This window comes from Dendroctonus ponderosae, unplaced genomic scaffold, assembly GCF_020466585.1.
Source record: "Dendroctonus ponderosae isolate FM_Combo_2020 unplaced genomic scaffold, Dpon_F_20191213v2 Dpon_F_20191213_4, whole genome shotgun sequence".
In the NCBI taxonomy this organism is placed as follows: domain Eukaryota; kingdom Metazoa; phylum Arthropoda; class Insecta; order Coleoptera; family Curculionidae; genus Dendroctonus; species Dendroctonus ponderosae.
In genome coordinates this window covers 1499181-1516390 of record NW_026018611.1, presented here as the reverse complement: position 1 = coordinate 1516390, position 17210 = coordinate 1499181, and the positions used below count along the sequence as shown (strand labels likewise).

The following is a 17210-nucleotide window of genomic DNA, read 5'->3' as shown; positions in this document are numbered from 1 at the left end:
TGTATTGGCTGAATTTTTTTTTCTTTTAAATTATTTTGTATTTTTGTTTTTCGTGCGTGTGATTTGCTTTGGGGCTTCCGCATTGGGCCCGATTTAATTTTATACGCTTACACTCTGGTATGCAGGGTATTGTTTGCTTTCCAGATCGCTGCATCTGGCAACAGCGCCGGTCTGGCCAGTGGAAGTTGTCAGATTGATGGCTATACAGGCGGAGCTCTGATTAATTTTGTTATTTGCTTCCAGCCTGAATAATTCAAGTGCAAAATCGTGTCGGATGTGGTAGTTAATTAAGTAAGGTACCAATTGAAACCAGAAAACACTGTACTGAGTTAAGTGAGTGGTGAGTGCGAGTGTTGACAATCAGCCTGCATCTGTAAACATTGGTAAGAATATTATTTATTGATTGGGTGCTCAGCTCAAGAGGCCACTTTTTGCCCATATCGATACGCTGCAGCAATGAACGTGATAAGCTGCAGCACAAGCAAGCTGATTCTGGCCGATTTTCATTCACAAATAAGGCCGTTTCTTATGAAATATTATAGCCAGCCCTAGCTCGATAACAATCACCGCGCCCCATTTCCCTGTTGCCTTCAGCTCATTTCCGTCCCGGTGGTTAATCCTCTGGATTATTCATGAAACAATTCCAGAGCTTCAATGTAAAACTTCTAGCATTAAGGGCAAGTGGTAAGCCAAGTTCACAAAGCCTGCCACTCTGGCCCTATTTCGCCTAAATGCCTTGAGGGCTTTTAGTCCCCCTTTGTGTGCGGCCAAAGTTTACCTCTTGAGCAGATTGATTCTTGTGTGTGAAGAGGCAAACCGTTCCTGGATATAATGAGTGACTACCTGTAGCGTTCCAGAGGCACAAAGGGCACTCATAGGTGACATGGAGCGTCGTTTTCCAGTTGCCGGATCAATACCTAGGCCGCGTGTTTCGTATCCTGCAGGATAGGACTGGACGCTGATTGCATGATAGCAGGAACTGCCTAATTTTTCGCCTGCTGATTAGAACGGCATATCATTAATTGCCTTTTACACGATGATAATTTTATTGTTTCCTTGCACCGTGTACTTTGCACCGTGTTTACGATGCCTTTGCAAACAGGTTTGCCACACAATCATCTACCATGGTAGATATTCAGTACCAAAGTAACATGTAAACGCCCAAGGAGGGTTTTCAGGGCTTTAGAAAGGAAAGCTTGATCTGTTGTGATCCAGTGGTTGCTACTCCAAGTGGTCTAATTGGGTAATTGTTCTCTGAACTGGCGCTGATGGGGCGCGCCATTGATTTAAATAATCCCAAGCACTTCTTCATTCTTCAAGGGCTTCATGTTCGGTGTGCACCTAATTAGATTACGCTGACCTCTTTGATTTGCGGAATAGGAAAAGCGGAGAGCGACGCCAATCGAGTCGAGTCCGTTCCTGGACCACTGCCAGATCCAGCAGCTCTGCTGATGCCCATTGAAACAGCAGGAATAGCAGGATAACATTTGCGGAGGAGTGTGGCCATCGCAAAACTCGCCCACGCGTCTTAAGCCCAGTGAAATTTTCATCTGAAGAGTCGCATTTTTCGGAACTTACTAGTGCAGTGATGGTGTGGTAGCAGCGATGGCCTTCTGATCCTGCTTGCAGTTGAGTTGGGCATGCCAACGCAGGTAAGCGGGAGGATTTTACGCTTTCAAATGCCCCTCGTTTTGCCTATTGGCGAGAAAAATGCAATAGTTTGTAGGCTTCAAAAATTACCGCTTGCAGGGGTGGAATGCGAGCATTTCCTGGGGCAAATATACATGTTTAACATCGTTTTGTACCTTGTCTCCAGCCCAAGCAATCGCACTTTAGTGTCCCAATTTCAGATTACCTAACTTCTGCAACCCTAAAATGTGAATGGGCCCTGGCCTGGCGACTGATTAAGCCGGCCGGGGGCCCGCGCCATGCTAATCAAGGAGTACCGCATCCCCTTGCCACTGACCGTGGAAGAGTACCGCATTGCCCAGCTTTACATGATCGCAGTGAGTATCCTTTTGGTGAGAATTTGAAGTTTGCAAAAAGTTCTTCGGTATTCCAGAAAAAAAGCCGCGAAGAAAGCAGCGGTCAGGGCAGCGGGGTGGAGATACTCACCAATGAACCGTACAAGGATGGTCCGGGCGGCCAAGGCCAATACACGAAGAAGATTTACCACGTTGGCAGTCATTTACCAGGTGGGACTCCCAATTATTTTTGTTCAATGAAAAGTTTATTAAGCAATGGCCCCTCGTAATGGGGTACTGCTTGACAAGGACAGTTGGGCCCTCTCGCTCTTGAACACGGCAGCGAATGCAACCGAAACTCCCAAGGTCAACTTGGTCGCCCCAATTGAGCTACCGGGTGCATCCGATAATACACTAGAGTGTTTTCTACATTAACATATCCAGATGCTAATTTGCTTACATGAAAGACGAATGCAAACCACTTGTGTAAATACTGTGAATTGAAGCCCGTCAGTATGAACTATCGATTGCGCTTGGTTTATTTTTGGCCTGGAACTGGAGATTGCCTTTCAACAAGTCTGTTTTTAGATTTTATGGCGTTTGATGTTCCTCTTGTTGTTTTTAGGATGGATCAAGAGCATTCTGCCGAAAACCGCCTTAATGGTGGAGGAGGAAGCTTGGAACGCCTACCCCTATACGAAAACGCGCTACACCTGCCCATTCGTCGAGAAGTTCTATCTGGAGATCGAAACGTACTACTATCCAGACAACGGGTACCAGGACAATGTGTTTGAGCTGAGCGGCAGCGACTTGCGGAACCGAGTGGTTGGTAAGTCGTCAGACTTCTGAGCTGGTTTGTAGACTGCAGTACTATTAATTCGCTTAGATGTGATCGACTTTGTGCGCGACCAACTATATGGAGCGGACTATGTTCGCGAAGAAGACCCGTCGCTCTATGTTTCGGAAAAGTCTGGCCGCGGCCCCCTTTCGGACAACTGGGTGGAAGAGTACTGGAATGATGTGCGGGACAAGGCCCAGCCCACTCCCGCTGGAAATGCCATGATGTGCGCCTACAAGCTGTGCCGGGTTGAGTTCCGCTACTGGGGCATGCAGACGAAGATCGAGAAATTCATCCACGACACTGGTAAGTCTATGGAAAGTTGCCAAACGCCGGCTAATCTTGCTTTCAGCCCTTCGCAAGACTATGCTGCGTGCCCATCGGCAGGCCTGGGCTTGGCAAGACGAGTGGCATGGACTCGCCATGGCCGATATCAGAGAAATCGAGCGCCAGACCCAGCAAGCGCTCAAGCGGAAGATGGGCCAATTCGAGGATGATGCAATTGGTATGGGCGCAGAGCATATTAAGGAATTTGTCAATTAAAGGGGAATTTGCGTGGTTGTACAGTAGATGAGGACGATAACTTGAACAACAGCGCGTCCAAAGAGGACCCGGGCAAAACATTGGCGGCCACCCTTGGAAGTATCGAGGTGACGGAAGACAGTCCGCTTCTGAGCAAGGGCGTGAACGTGCCTCTCATCCAAACGGCAGGCAGTTCTGACTGCTCAGACGACAACGACAGCGTGCCCACTAAGTAAGCTAAAGCAATTTTCCTGCCATTGTTGTTATGAAGGTTCAATTGGTAACAGGCGGGAGACTAGGAGGCATTCGCCCAGAAACCTACACTCGCCCGGATCCAGCTCGGTGAAGAGTTTTGACCTGCAAGTGGGAAACTGGCGCATGGAGACGCTGGGCAGGGACTCGGAGTCGGCCTCTGATGAGGAGTTTTTCGACTGCGAAGGTGCTTTGTTTAGTAGGCCTCCATCAAGGCCTAATAACTCAACTCGTACAAGTTGCAGATTCTCCCTCTTTAGCCAAATGGAGCTCGCTGGATCTTCTATGTGAGGAGGACCTTGAAGCCAGCTCGCCCACCTTCATAGAGAACAGCCGAACTGGTAAGCTAGCAGAGTTTTCAAGCATTTTCTTCTATTAATGGAGTTCCCGTCGTTAGACCAATCTGATGACAGCATCTTCTCGGCGGCCTTCTTGCAGAGAGTGACCAGCGAGCGAGGCAACCGCAAAATTCTGCCCAAAACCAAAGTTAGTTCCGTAGATACGTCGCGACCCAACTCGCCCAATGCTGCCATTCTACATGCTCCTTGCAGTACCACTGTGTTGATGCTGGTTCTGCATGCTGGCAGTGTGTTGGGTAAGAGCACAGTCAAAGAGGACCGTTCTGCGGGTTAATGTACGGCTATTAATTGCATTAGATGCTAATGTGGACATGGCAGCTAAGAAGTCGGACGTGACGACGTTTAAGGGGGCTTTCGAGTCCGTGATGAGGCAGCACTACCCCTCTTTAGTGGGGCACATTGCCATCAAGCTGGTGTCTTGTCCCTCCATCTGCACTGAAAGCTTGGGGATTTTGTCCAGGTAATAGGTCTGTTTCAAGGGGAAATTCCGCTGATTTTGCTCTTTTAGTCTTAGCCCCTACAGCTTCGATGTGTCTCCTTCTTGCGTGGACGTTCCCCAAGTCACCCACGACTCCATACCCATTGGCGGCATCCCCATTTTAGCCACGGGCAATGTGGACTATCAAGACTCCGTGTCCAGGACAATCAACTCTGCCAATGCGGTCTATCACGGTAGCGCTAAATGCGTGGTTTTAGGCTGTGGAGATAGCGAGGTTTTTCAGATTTTCTCAAATCCGATGAAGGGCACGGCTTTGCCGGCCAGATTTGCTTCGTCGCCGATTCGCTGGGTTCCATTCTGGGCTACGACGCCCTTTGCCGCACCAGCAGCAGCCATTCCAGGCATGGAAGTGAGAATAGCATTCTCGATAATGAGCATAAGGGTGAGATTTCATTAGTATGAGCCAAACGGGGGGTTTGAAACTAGGAGTTTTTGGTCCAGATGATTTTGCGAATGATTCCTTCTTAACAACGCGGCATCCGGCCAGGCGGTCCTCGTCCATCAGCGAAGCGTCCCACATCAAGCTGGAATTTGAGGTGTCGGATTTTTTTTTATTCGGCAGCCCCTTGGCGCTGGTACTTGCCTTCAGAAGGCTGTCCGCTCAAGATGAAAAATCAGGTAAAAATGCGCTGGCTTTCGTCTCAGTGGGTTTAGTTCAAGTGGTGGTTTGCAGGGTCCATAAACCGTCCAGCATGTCTTCAGGTATACAACATGTTCCATCCGACGGATCCGGTCGCCTCTCGGCTGGAGCCGTTGATTTCCGCTCGATTTTCCATCCTGCCCCCCATGAACGTGCCCCGTTACGCCAAGTATCCCTTGGGAAACGGACAATCCTATCATTTATGTAAGTCGAAGGCGGTTCGGAAGGGGCGATTTACTACCCACCCAATTGCAGTGGAGATCCTACAAGCCAATCCCCAAATGTTCAACGACCAAGTGCTCCCCAGGCGTTTATCCGAAGTGTCGATCCAAAGCACGGTGTCTGGACTGATCGAGTCCATTCCCCTTCATACCATCAACAATTGTAAGCGCCGCCAAATCAATCCCTTACCAATGGTGTTAACCAATAGGGGATTTTCAGTGCAACAGAAATGGTGGGGCGGCAAACGCCTGGACTACGCTCTGTATTGTCCAGAAGGGCTCTCGAATTTCCCCACCAACGCTCTGCCCCATCTGTTCCACGCCAGCTATTGGGAGAGTTGCGATGTAATTGCGTTCATCCTGCGCCAAGTAGGGGGGCTGGATGGCATCACAGGCGCCCCATTGGAGGAGGGCCGTGAAAGCTCTTTCCGCCCGGGCCAACCCCGAGAGAAGTGGACCAAGAAGCGCACATCAGTGAAGCTGAAGGTGGGTTTTGCGGGGGGTGAAGGCTCGAATCCAGAATCCCAAGTTGCAGAATGTGACTGCCAATCATCGTGCCAACGATGTGATCGTGCGTGAGGGCGCAGCCCAGACCTTGGTGGCCACCTTCAAGTACGGTCCTTTGGACATGATCACCCTGACCGGGGAGAAGGTGGACATTCACGTGATGAAGGACCCGCCCTCTGGGGAGTGGATTCTGCTCTCCACTGAAGTAACCGATAGAACCGGGAGGGTTTCCTACGCAATCCCTGAGGTGCAAAGCGTGGGCTACGGGCTGTACCCAATCAAGGTGAGTGGAGGATCCGAAGGCGCTCACTCTAAGACTAATGGGGAGTTTGTAGATGATTGTGCGCGGCGATCACACGTCCGTGGACTTCTTCCTGGCGGTGGTTCCGCCCAAGACGGAAACCGTGGTGTTTAGCATCGATGGGTCCTTTACAGCCAGCGTGTCAGTGACCGGTCGGGACCCCAAAGTGCGCGCTGGGGCTGTAGATGTGGTCAGGTGGGGTCACAGGCATTTGCCCACTTTCTTCAATCTTCTCCGGTGATTGACTGTTTCAGGCACTGGCAAGAGCTGGGGTATTTAATCATCTACATAACCGGGAGGCCGGACATGCAACATCGCAAAGTGGTGTCTTGGCTGTCGCAACACAACTTCCCGCATGGGCTGGTGTCGTTTGCCGATGGCTTCACCACTGGGCCCTTAAGCCACAAGGCCGCCTATTTGAATAACTTGATCCAGGCAAGTTTCCTTAAATGCCTGGTTCTTTCGCACTGATTGCTGTCGGTTTCCAGAACCATGGAGTGATCATTCACGCAGCGTACGGCAGCGCCAAAGACATCAGCGTCTACATGAACATCGGACTGAAGCCCAGGCAGATCTACATAGTGGGCAAGGCGTCGAAGAAGCAACAGACCCAAGCCAGTGTGCTGGCCGATGGCTATGCGGTGCATTTGGCCTCGTTGATGGCCCATGGCGGGTCCAGGCCAGCCCAAGGGAATGCGCGCATGGTTATCCCGCGTGGATACTTTGGCCTGTCCGGACAGACGATTAATCGCAGACGAAGGTAAATGGAAGCAGCGAAGAAAATTCCATTGTTCCAAGGCGGGACTTAGCACGATTGTGTGATTTCAGCTACGACCAAGGTGGGATGTCTGCGGCCGGCAGAAATAGCGTCGCGGTTTCGAGTGGCGCTTTTTTGAAACGCAAAGTCTATCACATGTAGCGCCCCAAAGGTTAGAAGTAATTAATTGCTAATGATCGTTTCCATGAAAGCACCGAATGGCCCGTCGCGTCGTCTTGATTGCACCTCCCTTGTAGTCGATTGATCAGTTTCAGTTTAAGGGAGGATCCACCAACCAACCAATATGCCGATCAGAAGGCAATCGAAAAGAGTTTTTGCCGTTTAGTGTCTTCGGCCGATTGTAAATACGGTTTAGGTTTATTCTCGAGTCTCCGATAGATGCGATCATTCTTTCACCATCTAACTGTGTAGTCACGTAGTTCATGGCCAGCATTCCTCGAGTAGCTAGATGGATGTTTTCGGTGCTATCTGTGTAGTGCATTTTACTGAATGATCCACGAGTTTTGTACCATACTAAATGCCCCCGACTTAGAGCCCGTTCATTGTATCATTGTAAGTGTGCTGATTGCTTGCAGGTCGGCCAAAAGAGCGACCTCCTACCCCATCGCAACGGACCCTCTGCAGCTGGTTGAACGATCTATGAGCACGAAGCGGTTTCATGTGGCGAAGCCGGTGTTATCTGTGACGCCTAGTAGCATTATGGACTTACCTAGATAATTAATTGGTTGCGCAGTGTCGTGGCCGGATTTAAGATAATCAGTGGTAAGTGGGTCGTTGTTCCAGACAGATTTGCCATACAGTTTCTGTGCCTTTTAGGGTTGGCGGTGCAGCCTCCTCATTTAAGTGTCGTAATTTATCAACACCATGTGTAAGGCTTGTTGTATTTACCAACTTACTACTTGGCTGTAAGGCGCGGTGAAGTTCCACCCCTCTCTCTATTAACGTGTTTCGCCTTTTGCTCTCTCAGCGTTCCCAGATGGTAATGGGCCCTTTTTTGTTTTTCCCATTACAAGCGGTTTTGTGATATATTTTCTTGGTGCCAGCAGCAATTTGATAAGTTCATCGAGCGTTCACTTGAATTCGATCTGCATTTCACTTAAATATTGCGGTAATAATTAAAAAGTAGTCATTCATATAGTTACCCAACAGTATAAGAAATCAATTGAGTGTTAGACAATTGTATATAAATATTCTTCTAGTTTCGATTTTATTTTTATAAAAGAGTTTAAAAAGTATTTCTAAAGCTGCATGGAAAACTGCACGTGTAGGTTTTTTCGGGGCTGTTATTGTTTTCCAAAGTTTATCCTGGTTTTTATTCGTTCTCCAAAGAAAAATATATAAAATAAATATATTATAGTTGAATTCTACATATGTGAATTAGACGATAATCATATTCGTTAAGTCAGCAAATTTGCAATATGTTGTAAAATTCCAATAATAATTATTGTTAGAAATGGTTGATGGGGTTTTGTGCTTTGGACTATACCACCAGCTCCGCCTAGTACCTTTCCAGTTTTTCCATGCCCAAGCCAGCAACACTGTTCATCCAACAACAGTCTGGCTACATTGCTCCTGGTGGCAGCTCTGTAGTGACACTGACGTTTATTCTGTCCCAACTCTCAACAGAAACTGAGTCATTATTGTTTCTATTCTGTGTTTCTATTCTAGTTGTTTAGACAATGCAAGGGTTTAAAATGGTTATTTTGGCGACAAAAAGCTCCTGAAGACGTAATATGGAATTATGTATCATACGCTGCAGTTTGTCTTGTGCCTCGTTTCGATTTTCCTGCAAGCCAAAGGTTAGTTTCAGCCCTTGCAATCGGGGTGAGTGGAAATATCGATATTGCAACCAACCCTTTTACTTTGTCATTATGTAAACAGTTTAGTCTCTAAAAATAGCATTGAGCCAATGGGGGGTTTGAAGACGATGGTTGTTCCCCAACTCATCGCTAGTGTTAGTTAATTTCGGTCTTTGCCCCCTAAGACATTTCGAGTTGTTATTGCAGCCGCCACCGTTAAGCGGGTTTCAGTAGACTTGGGGAAAAACGTAACGATAAAATGCCCCCTGAACAACTCAAGGGACGTGATGTGGGAAAGGGAAGGCCGAGAGCCAGGCCGGAACACAAAAATGACGGTGCTGGAAAGTGGTTCCATGTTTCTGGCAACAGTTGATAGGAGCGACTCGGGGATTTATAGTTGCATTCGCGAGAACGACGTCAAAGATATTAGGGGAAAGGTGAATGTTACAGTGCGAAGTAAGTGGTTGATTTGGCTGACCAGGCTGCTGCTTACCGATGCTCTCTTATAGCGCCCCCGCCGCCTCTAGTGGTTTCTATCAAATGCAGCACCATCCTGGTGCTGGTTTTGTGGCAAGTCATCGGAACTGGCGGCTATCCCATATCGTACTTTGGTGCTCAATATCGGCCGGCGTTTATCAACACCAGCTGGATACCCATTTCGCCTAATCACATCATGCCGAGCTCAGTAAGTCTTGTATTTTGTGCCCTTATTCTCGCCGTTCTTAAGTGCGGTAACCATGTGTCTTTTTTAGCGACAAATCGAAGTGTATAGTCTGCGGCCGAACACCACATACGAATTCAGGATGTGGGCGACCAATCAGCTGGGCAAGAGCCCCGTGACGTACGTACTGGCCACCACCAAAGCGCAATACACTGAAGAAGGTATGTACCAGCCAAAGACGCGAATGTCGGGAGGCTTTTGCGTAGAACTGGTAGAACGTGCACACGCGACTGGTTTGATGAATGGGAGATATTCCGTGCTCACTTTATACCGGGTGTTTGGATAAGTGACGGTGGCCCTAATTTACACGCCTTACACGGACACCCGGTCCATTTGTCGCAGAGCTGGAGAACGACCTGCAGTGTAATATACGTGATCTAATTGTTTAAACAGCTTCCACACACAGTTCGCTGCTTAAACACGTTGAATGGCGCTTTTTGGCTTCCTGGCATCCTGTAGTGGATTAGTCAGCCCGGCGCCTTGCCTGTCTCTCTTCTCTCCTTCCATCTTTTTGGTGTCTCCCTCAATTTCCTCTTTGTTTCACGAAAGAATTAGCCAGACATTTGTTGAAAGGGGCTGACCAGTTCGATACCAGATGGTGGGCGGCCGCCGTGGGCATTGTGATGGGCGCGCTGGTTCTTCTGGGGCTCGGCACTTGCCTGTTACTGTGCCGCGAATGTCAGCGCCCCTCTGTCGGTGAGTGCAATCGATTGTCGCATTAATCCCCATTTAATGAACGCCTGTTTAGTAGAAGATGAGCCGGAGATCATCGAGCTGTTGCCCAACATCATTCTGAACCCGGGCTTTGAGGGACCGAGTCGTTTCGACGACATCACCCCCGACGAGAACTCCAACAATGGAACCCTAACTCGCCTTAATAACAACACGGTTGTCCAGCCGCAGGACTTATAACGGGGCTGATAACTGATTTTGGCGGTTTTTCAGCGAAAAGGCGCACGTTTAGTGCTCAGGGCGCGATTTCGGAACCGCTTGACCGCGAGGTAAGACATCGTTTTGCTTCTCCATGTACAAAATGCGCTATTCACATTGATACCTTAAGGGGAAAGTGTGTTAAAGCGCGAAGCGCATTCGCCAGCCTGTCGCGTATGGACAGATTGGCGAATGCGCTTGTTAGTTTTGAGTATGCGTTGAAGGCAGACTTGCGACAATACCTGTTGCATTAGAGGAACATATCGACTATTTTCTCATTAGTGTGTACATTTAGGGAGTAACAGTTTTCGATAAATCAAGACTTTGGGGCGTTAAACCAAAGTGATACACTCATTCCTTTGGAAACTAAGTCTTCTTCGATCTGTATTTAGACATTGAGTTGTTTCGAGCCTTCAAGTTCTTCTCGTGAAGACTTTGTGGGCGCAGCAGTCCCAGTTGAGTGTGTTTTAGATCGGATTTATGGGAACTCGCGTTGGCATTCTATAAAACGGCAATCGGTTCCCGTGTGCCAATGCGAGCCTCCGATCAATTAGTCGTTGTTTTTGTGATATTATTTTTTATGGGCCCCTGTGGGCATTAATAATAGAAACGCGAGTTGTGAGCAGTGTTCCAAACCATTAGTATTTATGATATTTTCGAATTAAGACGGTTCAATAGCTGATAAGGGCTTTACTTGCACCTACACACTATCGTCATCAATTGCTTGTTTCATAATTGTATTTAGCAGGTTCGCGCGTTTGATTCAGCATCTGAATACAATGCTTCCGAATTCGATGTTGTGCTATTTCAGTATTGGCTGGGTTTTCTAACTGATTTCGAATTGCTGCGAGTGAATAAATTGTCGCTAATACGCTTAATACTAAGACAAAACATAACCAGTGCCTCTAACATGTAAGTAGGTGTGTGTTCGGAGCGGTGTAAGGCTGATCAGTAGCTAGCTATATATTGTCGACTGATTGTTGCGAGTGAATTGTTGTAAATATATAAAAACCTTAACTTATACTTAAGACTACCGACTGCCTAATCGATATTTAAGCAAATTAATCACGCCTGGTTGTGCCCGAGTGTTTTTCATTCACTGACAAGAATCACACTTATTTCATCTGCTGATTATACGGGGCGGTTTTGCTCGGAAGTGTGATTTAAGGCCACTTTCTTGCCAACCGCGCCGTATAGTAATTCCTACTAATTAAAGCTCGCTTTAAGTGCACGTGGTCTAATTCACTGAGTATTGTGTAATTTACATGAAATTAATTATTATATACTCCACTGTCTTGTATGTGATATTATATGGGTTGCTTTGCATTAAAATAAAGGTTTTTTCTTTCAACCAATCAAGGCGCGGATTTGATGCACGTATAACTCTTAAACATTTATTTGCAACAAGAGCTCACATTGCCTATTGTCTATATCAGACTTCAAAAATCTCACAATTTACAACTTTCGCATAGAATAATTCAACTGTTCACTTAGCGCTGTTAAGCCTTAATGCTATGCACTTTGGTTAAATCCTATTTGTCGAAATGTACATTTAAACACTCACAGGGTGTTTTTTCCGTGTAAAACGCTACTGAAGGTTTACCTACAGAAAAACGGGCCACAGAACAGCCGTTTCGGATCAGATCTAAGTTTTGATTTCTTATTTCAGATTGTGCTTAGTGATTTCAATTAGCAGCCAGCCTGGAAAGTTTTCTCCTGGTAAGTGGTGCCAAGTGAATATTTTCCATATGCGCTGATCTTTGGTGGAAAAACAACGTGCGGACGCTTTTACAGTGCTCAATGTGGAGAGACGCTATTGAGTTTGTCAATTAAAACTAAAATTTCGCTAAAACTACCATCACACGAAGGTATAGAGCAAGCTGCGGTCGTAGAAATGGTATACGCCGTTAATGTGCTTCAGCACCCTGCCCTCAATCAGATGCCGGCCGTAGTTGACGGCTTCCACGCGATCCCGAGCCAAGCCGACCTCAATCAGCCAATCAATGAACTGCTTGCCGGCGAAAACGTCGTGGTAAACCGTAAACCGCCAGCTGGAATGGTTGGAAACTCAGTATGGGAACGGGGAGCGAAGTTGCGTGCCTACCGTTTGTCTGCAGCGATTGCTTGCTTGCAGCTGCGGAGATGGTGAGTGACGAACTGGTCGCAAACATGTCGAGTTTCGTGGCTGAGTTCATCCCAAGCGGGCAACGTGAGCGTGTTGGCTCCGAACCAGAGTTTCCTCCAGAATTTCACCACTGGCAGCACCACCTCTTTGACGTCCAGGCCGAAGATGACGAACACCAGCACGCTTTGGCCGAAGTTCAGGATCGCGTCCAAGAAGGACAGTTCGACGTAGATGCCCGAGATTTGCTCCATTACCAGCGTCCATATGGAGAGAGACAGTCCCTGGAAGAAGCGCGCAAGTGAAACAGCAGCATGTTTGTGGTGGGATTCACCCACCACAAACATGCTGCAAAGCAGCAGGATCAGCAGCACAGTGTGGCGCAGTATTTGCGGGTCGTGCGACTCGGGCTCCTCTTCAATTGCTTCCAAGTCCTCGTCGATTGGCTGCCGGTACTGGCCAACCACCGCTTGACAGGCCGCCCTTTGCGGCCCTTGGCACCCGTACTTTAGACCACAGTCTCCATTTGAACTGCAAAAGACGTGTAATAGTTTTGTCTGAATGCGCTGTTGCAGAGTAAAGCTTGCCTGTTAACGCTGCTGGTGGTTGGGACCAAGTCCTCAATGTCCACTGGACTGGTCAGCTCCTTGTCCTCGCAACAGCCCTCTTTAATGGTGGGCAGGCCGTTTCGGGGGCTCTTCCCCACGCCAGAGCATCCAGATTGCCCCGGCTGGAGTGGCGAATCCTCTGCCAGTGGGTTGGCGACTTCATTGGACACGTCCAGGTAGCGGCTGTAGAGCCTGCGGTAGCGCTGATGGAGAATAAGGCAGCCGCCAGTCACTGATCGACAACGAGAGTGACTGGGTTGAGGGGTGAGTTTTCATAGAGTGGGACTCACCAATAAAGCAAAGAACCAGCAGGGAGACGGCCACCACAGCCTGCGACGCGCCGTAAGCAAAGTTGGGGTTCTGCCTCTCAAAGGGCAGGCTGGCCGACTTGTCGAAGATCAGAAGAGTTGCGCACATCAGAACCGGTACTCTATAGAACCTTTGGGTTAGTTTGGGTGCGTGGCGCTTGAGTGAACTCACCCCCAGCCTACGGCCATGAAGTAGGGCTGCAGTTTAACCACGAAGCACAGACTGCGACACTGCAAGAAGAGCAGCGTGATGGCCAAAATCGCCGTCCAGAGGCGTGAGCTGTAGACGCCGATGGTGAAGAAGGCGAACTGGATGTAGCTGCGGTTGTGCGCGTCCACCTTGATGGTGTTCCACAGGATGGCGCCCAGGCAACTGATAAACTGGAAAAGCGCTGGATAGTTCCCCCTGGTTATCAAGCTAGAGCTCGGGAGACTCACATGAGACACCACCAGGCAAGTGGTGGCTTTGTGGGGGATTTTGTTGATTTTCCTGGACAGCGCAAAGACGACCACCACCCAAACGCAGGCCAGGACGCCCACAATGCTCACGTCCAATGTGAGCTGGCCGAGCTCCTTCACGTACTGAGACGGATCGCAGTTGGTGATGGTGATCATTTTGGCCGAGACGAACATCAGCGGGGCGCTGAGGAAGGTGCAGGCCACCATGGCGCTGGCAATCAAGTCCACGTCGATCAGGTACTGAGTGGCGAAGACAAAAACGCCGGGCGCCGTCGGGAAGGTGCCGTAGAAGAAGCCGTAGGTGCTCAAGTCCAGCGTCTCTGAGCCGTTCGAGCCTGCGTGCAGCACATTGACTATTTCCCGAGTGACCACCGGCAGGACGATTCTGGAACGGGATTGTTCGAATCAATTGGGTCTAAGCGGGTGAGCGCGTACAGTTTGACCATGATTAGGATTCCTGGGACCACCAGAGTGGCGCCAGTCAGGTTGTGGATTTTGCCCACCATGCGAAGCCCCAATAGGAACAAGGAACTGGCTGAGAAGGCGGAGCCCAACACCTGCAAACAACCAATCAGCTGCTTCCAGCCTCAAAATGCCCCCCGAAAAATTACCGTCAAGATCCCGCTGAGATAGAGCGGCACGCGATGCCCGAAGGCCAAGTTGCCGATGATCCCGAATATCGTCATGAAAATGATCGGGTTCAGGAATATGTTCTTCATGATGGAAACCACCAGCTTGCAGCGGCTTTTATGCGGAACCGTGGTACTCTCAGGGGGCGCCACCTCTTGGTTCAGCAGCATTTCCTCGTCTTCAGCCAATCGTCGTTTCTTGTGCACCTCCATGAGGACGAAGGCTATCGGGTTTAGGACGGCCAAATTGATGGGCGCCACCAGGTAAAGGTATGAAGCGTATTCGGGGTGCGTCAGTTTGTAGAGCGCAGCAACTGCAAGCGAAGTTTTTAAAGCCAGCGTTTCGTTTCAGAACTATCCATCCTCAAACTTTCTTAACAGTGCTCAGCGTGAGCTGAGCTTACTTACCAATGGGATAGCCAATGGCAAAGTCATTGCTCTGAGTGCAGAAAATGGCAAAAATGCCGGCTCGGCCAAGGTTGAGCGGGCGTCCAACCAGCATGGCAACAATGATGACGGTGAAAAACACCATGCTCTTGGCCACCAGGATGGAGAGCAGGAAAAGCCAGTTGACCGTGTTCAGTTCGAGCTCGGCTAGGGACATGAAGATGAGCGCCGGCAGGGAGAATGTCCCTACAAAAGTGCTCATGCCCTTTCCCTCTGTCTCTGAGATGAGGTTCATGCGGCCGGCCGCATAGCTACAATTGAACGCACCCGTAAGCCTTTCGTACTTGCTAAAGCTGTTACTAACCCGCAGAGTATCACGGCAAAGCATTGCAGCAGCGCTGGATAGAGGTTTTCGATAGCAGCCCCAGCTGGCGTCAGCTCCATTACGACGTGTTGATCAACAGGCCCCAGTTACATGTTTTCCTACGCAGAAGAATCGGCACTGAAAGGCACAGGTTTCCTCTAGGAATCGTGGGTGCGAAAATCGATAACAGACTTTACCCTTTGTGTGCCAACAGGATAAGGCAGACCACTCGGAATTATCGGCTATTAGATCACTTGGCCTGCCATCGATTCGTCGCGCTCGCATTGAGCTGAGTCATTGTTTAATTAGGGTGTCTAACAATTACTTTTGCAACAATAACAAAGAAGTTTTGGGGCATTATTGTGGCAGTCAGCTGACTTGTCAAAACAAGCACGTAGACCGGCCAGCGCTGTTGTCACACTTCTGATTGCCCCTGATCAATACTTACAGTTGCATTGTTTTATTAGTTTTTTAGGAATTTAAGCGAATTTAAATCCCGCAGTGGGTTGGTGCTAGTAATGGCAATTTCACAAAAATGGTTCTTTATTTTTGTTTATTTGCTTCAGCGAATTTTATGGGCGTGGTCCACAAGGCCCCAGGCGGCATCAGTGGAGCAGTTTGGCCGATTGTCAGCTGACTTAACTGACGTTGCACGTCAGCTTTGTGCCATGAGAAAAACAAACATTTCCCTGTAGAAAACAAGTCGAGTTCTGAGGCACCCGCAGAGAAACCGCAATGGGGGCCCTCAATCAGGACGTAGATATTCAAAACTTTTTCATATTTAATTCGCAGTTGTGTCCTAAGGAGGGCGAGGTAAGTGGCATTGAAACTTCCCCATTTCCAACCCTCAATTTGCAATTTTTTTTAGGAACTGAAGAAGATTGTGTACTATTACCCGCCCAGTGATAACACGGAGGTGCAGGTGGAAAATGTGGGGTTGGTAGAAGGCATAATCCAATTCACCCAGTAAGTTGGCAGGTCGAGCGGCCAGGCCCTAGCTAAACGCCACTGTTTTAGGACTTTTAATCCAGACTCGCCAGTCAAATCTCTGCATACGGGCAAGCAACGGCAGTTGTTTCTTCAGCCAGAGCGCGATTTCTGGATTGTCCTGGTGAGTGTTTTGAAGTGCTCAATCGTCCTGGGGCTGGTGTTATTGACGTGATGTTCCAGACCATCGCCTTGCCAGTGGTCACTAAAGTGAAGGAAAACACCAGTTTCATCGAGTATCTGGAGGAGGATGTGCAGGACAATGTGTACGAATCCGTGCTGAGGCAGCTTTATGACATGTACCGATTGTTTTGGGGCACTTTCCAGCACACGTTAGAGCAGAGCGACTTGGGCACGTTGATGACGAAAATCGAAAAGTTCTACAACGCAGTAAGTGAGGCCTGGCTCAGGTAGACAACTGCGTTTCAGTATTTGAAAACTTTAAGGATGGCCCACATGGATATTTTAACTGTCTTCAAAGGCATTCAGTACCTGCCCTTGGACAGACACACATTTTTGAAAATTCAGTGCTTCGTCAACGACGTCGAGTCTAATATGGAGTATATTGCTCACACGACTTTCCTGTACAACGAGCACGTTGTCTGGTGTGTGGAGAATTGCGCCAGTGGACAAATTAACAGACGGTTTTCTTAGGAGCGGCATCGAGCCGAACGACATGCAAACCATCTACCAGTATCTAATCGATCAACTGTTACCAGCCAATGTGGAGGCGGAGCTTCAAGGGGGCTCAATGCCCAGGAACTTGCAGTCACCTTTTACGGCTTTGAGGCGCGGCCGCTTCATCACGGGGCCCTCAAACCTGAAACAGGCCAAAACTGTGGGCAAAGTGCCCAAAATCTACCTGTTCAACGAGGACGGCGTGTTGGAGTATTACTTAGTGGTTTATAGAGCGCTCAGTGCCACTGTTTGCTTTTTTGTTAAAGGTAAGTTGCAGTTTTAGAAGTTTTAATTGGACACTCAATTTTGAAACTAATCGGTTTTTCGGGTTTTTAGG

The 17210-nt window shown here is 48.6% G+C and overlaps 4 protein-coding genes across 10 annotated transcripts in view; 3 read left to right on the top strand and 1 right to left on the bottom strand.

The window, feature by feature from the left end:
• Window positions 1-154: 154 nt before the first annotated feature.
• LOC109542972 (protein retinal degeneration B) lies at window positions 155-8337 on the top strand. Of its 3 annotated transcripts, none has more exons than XM_019912447.2 (24): window positions 155-383; window positions 1381-1652; window positions 1851-2006; window positions 2063-2195; window positions 2590-2793; window positions 2851-3108; window positions 3155-3307; window positions 3373-3556; window positions 3612-3763; window positions 3822-3917; window positions 3974-4171; window positions 4233-4395; window positions 4444-4607; window positions 4658-4816; window positions 4876-5052; window positions 5108-5278; window positions 5330-5458; window positions 5516-5781; window positions 5831-6085; window positions 6138-6298; window positions 6358-6538; window positions 6592-6863; window positions 7457-7643; window positions 7698-8337. In XM_019912447.2, exons 3-23 carry the CDS (start codon window positions 1929-1931, stop codon window positions 7596-7598), a joined length of 3696 nt encoding a protein of 1231 aa, XP_019768006.2. In that variant the 5' UTR covers window positions 155-383; window positions 1381-1652; window positions 1851-1928; the 3' UTR covers window positions 7599-7643; window positions 7698-8337. The 3 variants fall into 3 exon arrangements, with proteins under 3 accessions (XP_019768006.2, XP_048521580.1, XP_048521582.1); XM_048665623.1 differs by having other exon boundaries at window positions 3370-3556; XM_048665625.1 differs by lacking the exons at window positions 155-383; window positions 1381-1652; window positions 1851-2006; window positions 2063-2195 and adding an exon at window positions 2220-2540 and having other exon boundaries at window positions 3370-3556.
• Window positions 8338-8490: 153 nt separating this feature from the next.
• LOC109542978 (Down syndrome cell adhesion molecule homolog) lies at window positions 8491-11663 on the top strand. Of its 4 annotated transcripts, none has more exons than XM_019912454.2 (6): window positions 8491-8680; window positions 8888-9136; window positions 9190-9365; window positions 9433-9562; window positions 9951-10097; window positions 10150-11663. In XM_019912454.2, the coding sequence occupies exons 1-6, from the start codon at window positions 8623-8625 to the stop codon at window positions 10311-10313; spliced, it is 924 nt and encodes a 307-aa protein (XP_019768013.1). In that variant the 5' UTR covers window positions 8491-8622; the 3' UTR covers window positions 10314-11663. The 4 variants fall into 4 exon arrangements, with proteins under 4 accessions (XP_019768013.1, XP_019768016.1, XP_019768015.1 ...); XM_019912457.2 differs by having other exon boundaries at window positions 8499-8680; window positions 9975-10097; window positions 10153-11663; XM_019912456.2 differs by having other exon boundaries at window positions 8499-8680; window positions 9975-10097.
• A 48-nt stretch (window positions 11664-11711) lies between these two features.
• Window positions 11712-15605, bottom strand: LOC109542973 (integral membrane protein GPR155). 2 transcript variants are annotated; one of them, XM_048665629.1, is made up of 12 exons: window positions 15406-15605; window positions 15209-15346; window positions 14866-15155; window positions 14440-14771; window positions 14264-14385; window positions 13808-14213; window positions 13542-13750; window positions 13352-13491; window positions 13041-13293; window positions 12792-12984; window positions 12436-12737; window positions 11712-12382 (listed from the first exon to the last, which is right to left on the bottom strand). In XM_048665629.1, exons 2-12 carry the CDS (start codon window positions 15286-15288, stop codon window positions 12190-12192), a joined length of 2520 nt encoding a protein of 839 aa, XP_048521586.1. In that variant the 5' UTR covers window positions 15289-15346; window positions 15406-15605; the 3' UTR covers window positions 11712-12189. The 2 variants fall into 2 exon arrangements, with proteins under 2 accessions (XP_048521586.1, XP_048521587.1); XM_048665630.1 differs by having other exon boundaries at window positions 15209-15327; window positions 15406-15604.
• Window positions 15606-15774: 169 nt separating this feature from the next.
• The window catches only part of LOC109542975 (vacuolar fusion protein CCZ1 homolog), a 2215-nt gene continuing 779 nt past the window's right edge, over window positions 15775-17210 (top strand). The window contains exons 1-6 of the mRNA XM_048665645.1: window positions 15775-16021; window positions 16077-16174; window positions 16226-16319; window positions 16379-16585; window positions 16625-16800; window positions 16850-17139. Of these exons, the coding sequence (XP_048521602.1) occupies window positions 15944-16021; window positions 16077-16174; window positions 16226-16319; window positions 16379-16585; window positions 16625-16800; window positions 16850-17139 (943 nt within the window). The 5' untranslated portion in view covers window positions 15775-15943. The remainder of the gene's footprint in view (window positions 16022-16076; window positions 16175-16225; window positions 16320-16378; window positions 16586-16624; window positions 16801-16849; window positions 17140-17210) is intronic.

Bases quoted from the DNA above. Each gene is read 5' to 3' on its own strand.
- LOC109542973 (XM_048665629.1), bottom strand. From the start codon at position 15,288: ATGGAGCTGACGCCAGCTGGGGCTGCTATCGAAAACCTCTATCCAGCG. The intron at 12,985-13,040 runs GCAAGCTTTACT...CGTCTTTTGCAG, and splicing joins ACCACCAGCAGCGTTAACAG to TTCAAATGGAGACTGTGGTC. The intron at 12,738-12,791 runs GTGGGTGAATCC...CGCTTCTTCCAG, and splicing joins TGCTTTGCAGCATGTTTGTG to GGACTGTCTCTCTCCATATG.
- LOC109542978 (XM_019912454.2), top strand. From the start codon at position 8,623: ATGTATCATACGCTGCAGTTTGTCTTGTGCCTCGTTTCGATTTTCCTG. The intron at 9,366-9,432 runs GTAAGTCTTGTA...TGTCTTTTTTAG, and splicing joins ATCACATCATGCCGAGCTCA to CGACAAATCGAAGTGTATAG. The intron at 10,098-10,149 runs GTGAGTGCAATC...ACGCCTGTTTAG, and splicing joins ATGTCAGCGCCCCTCTGTCG to TAGAAGATGAGCCGGAGATC.
- LOC109542972 (XM_048665623.1), top strand. From the start codon at position 1,929: ATGCTAATCAAGGAGTACCGCATCCCCTTGCCACTGACCGTGGAAGAG. The intron at 2,794-2,850 runs GTAAGTCGTCAG...TAATTCGCTTAG, and splicing joins CTTGCGGAACCGAGTGGTTG to ATGTGATCGACTTTGTGCGC. The intron at 6,539-6,591 runs GCAAGTTTCCTT...GTCGGTTTCCAG, and splicing joins ATTTGAATAACTTGATCCAG to AACCATGGAGTGATCATTCA.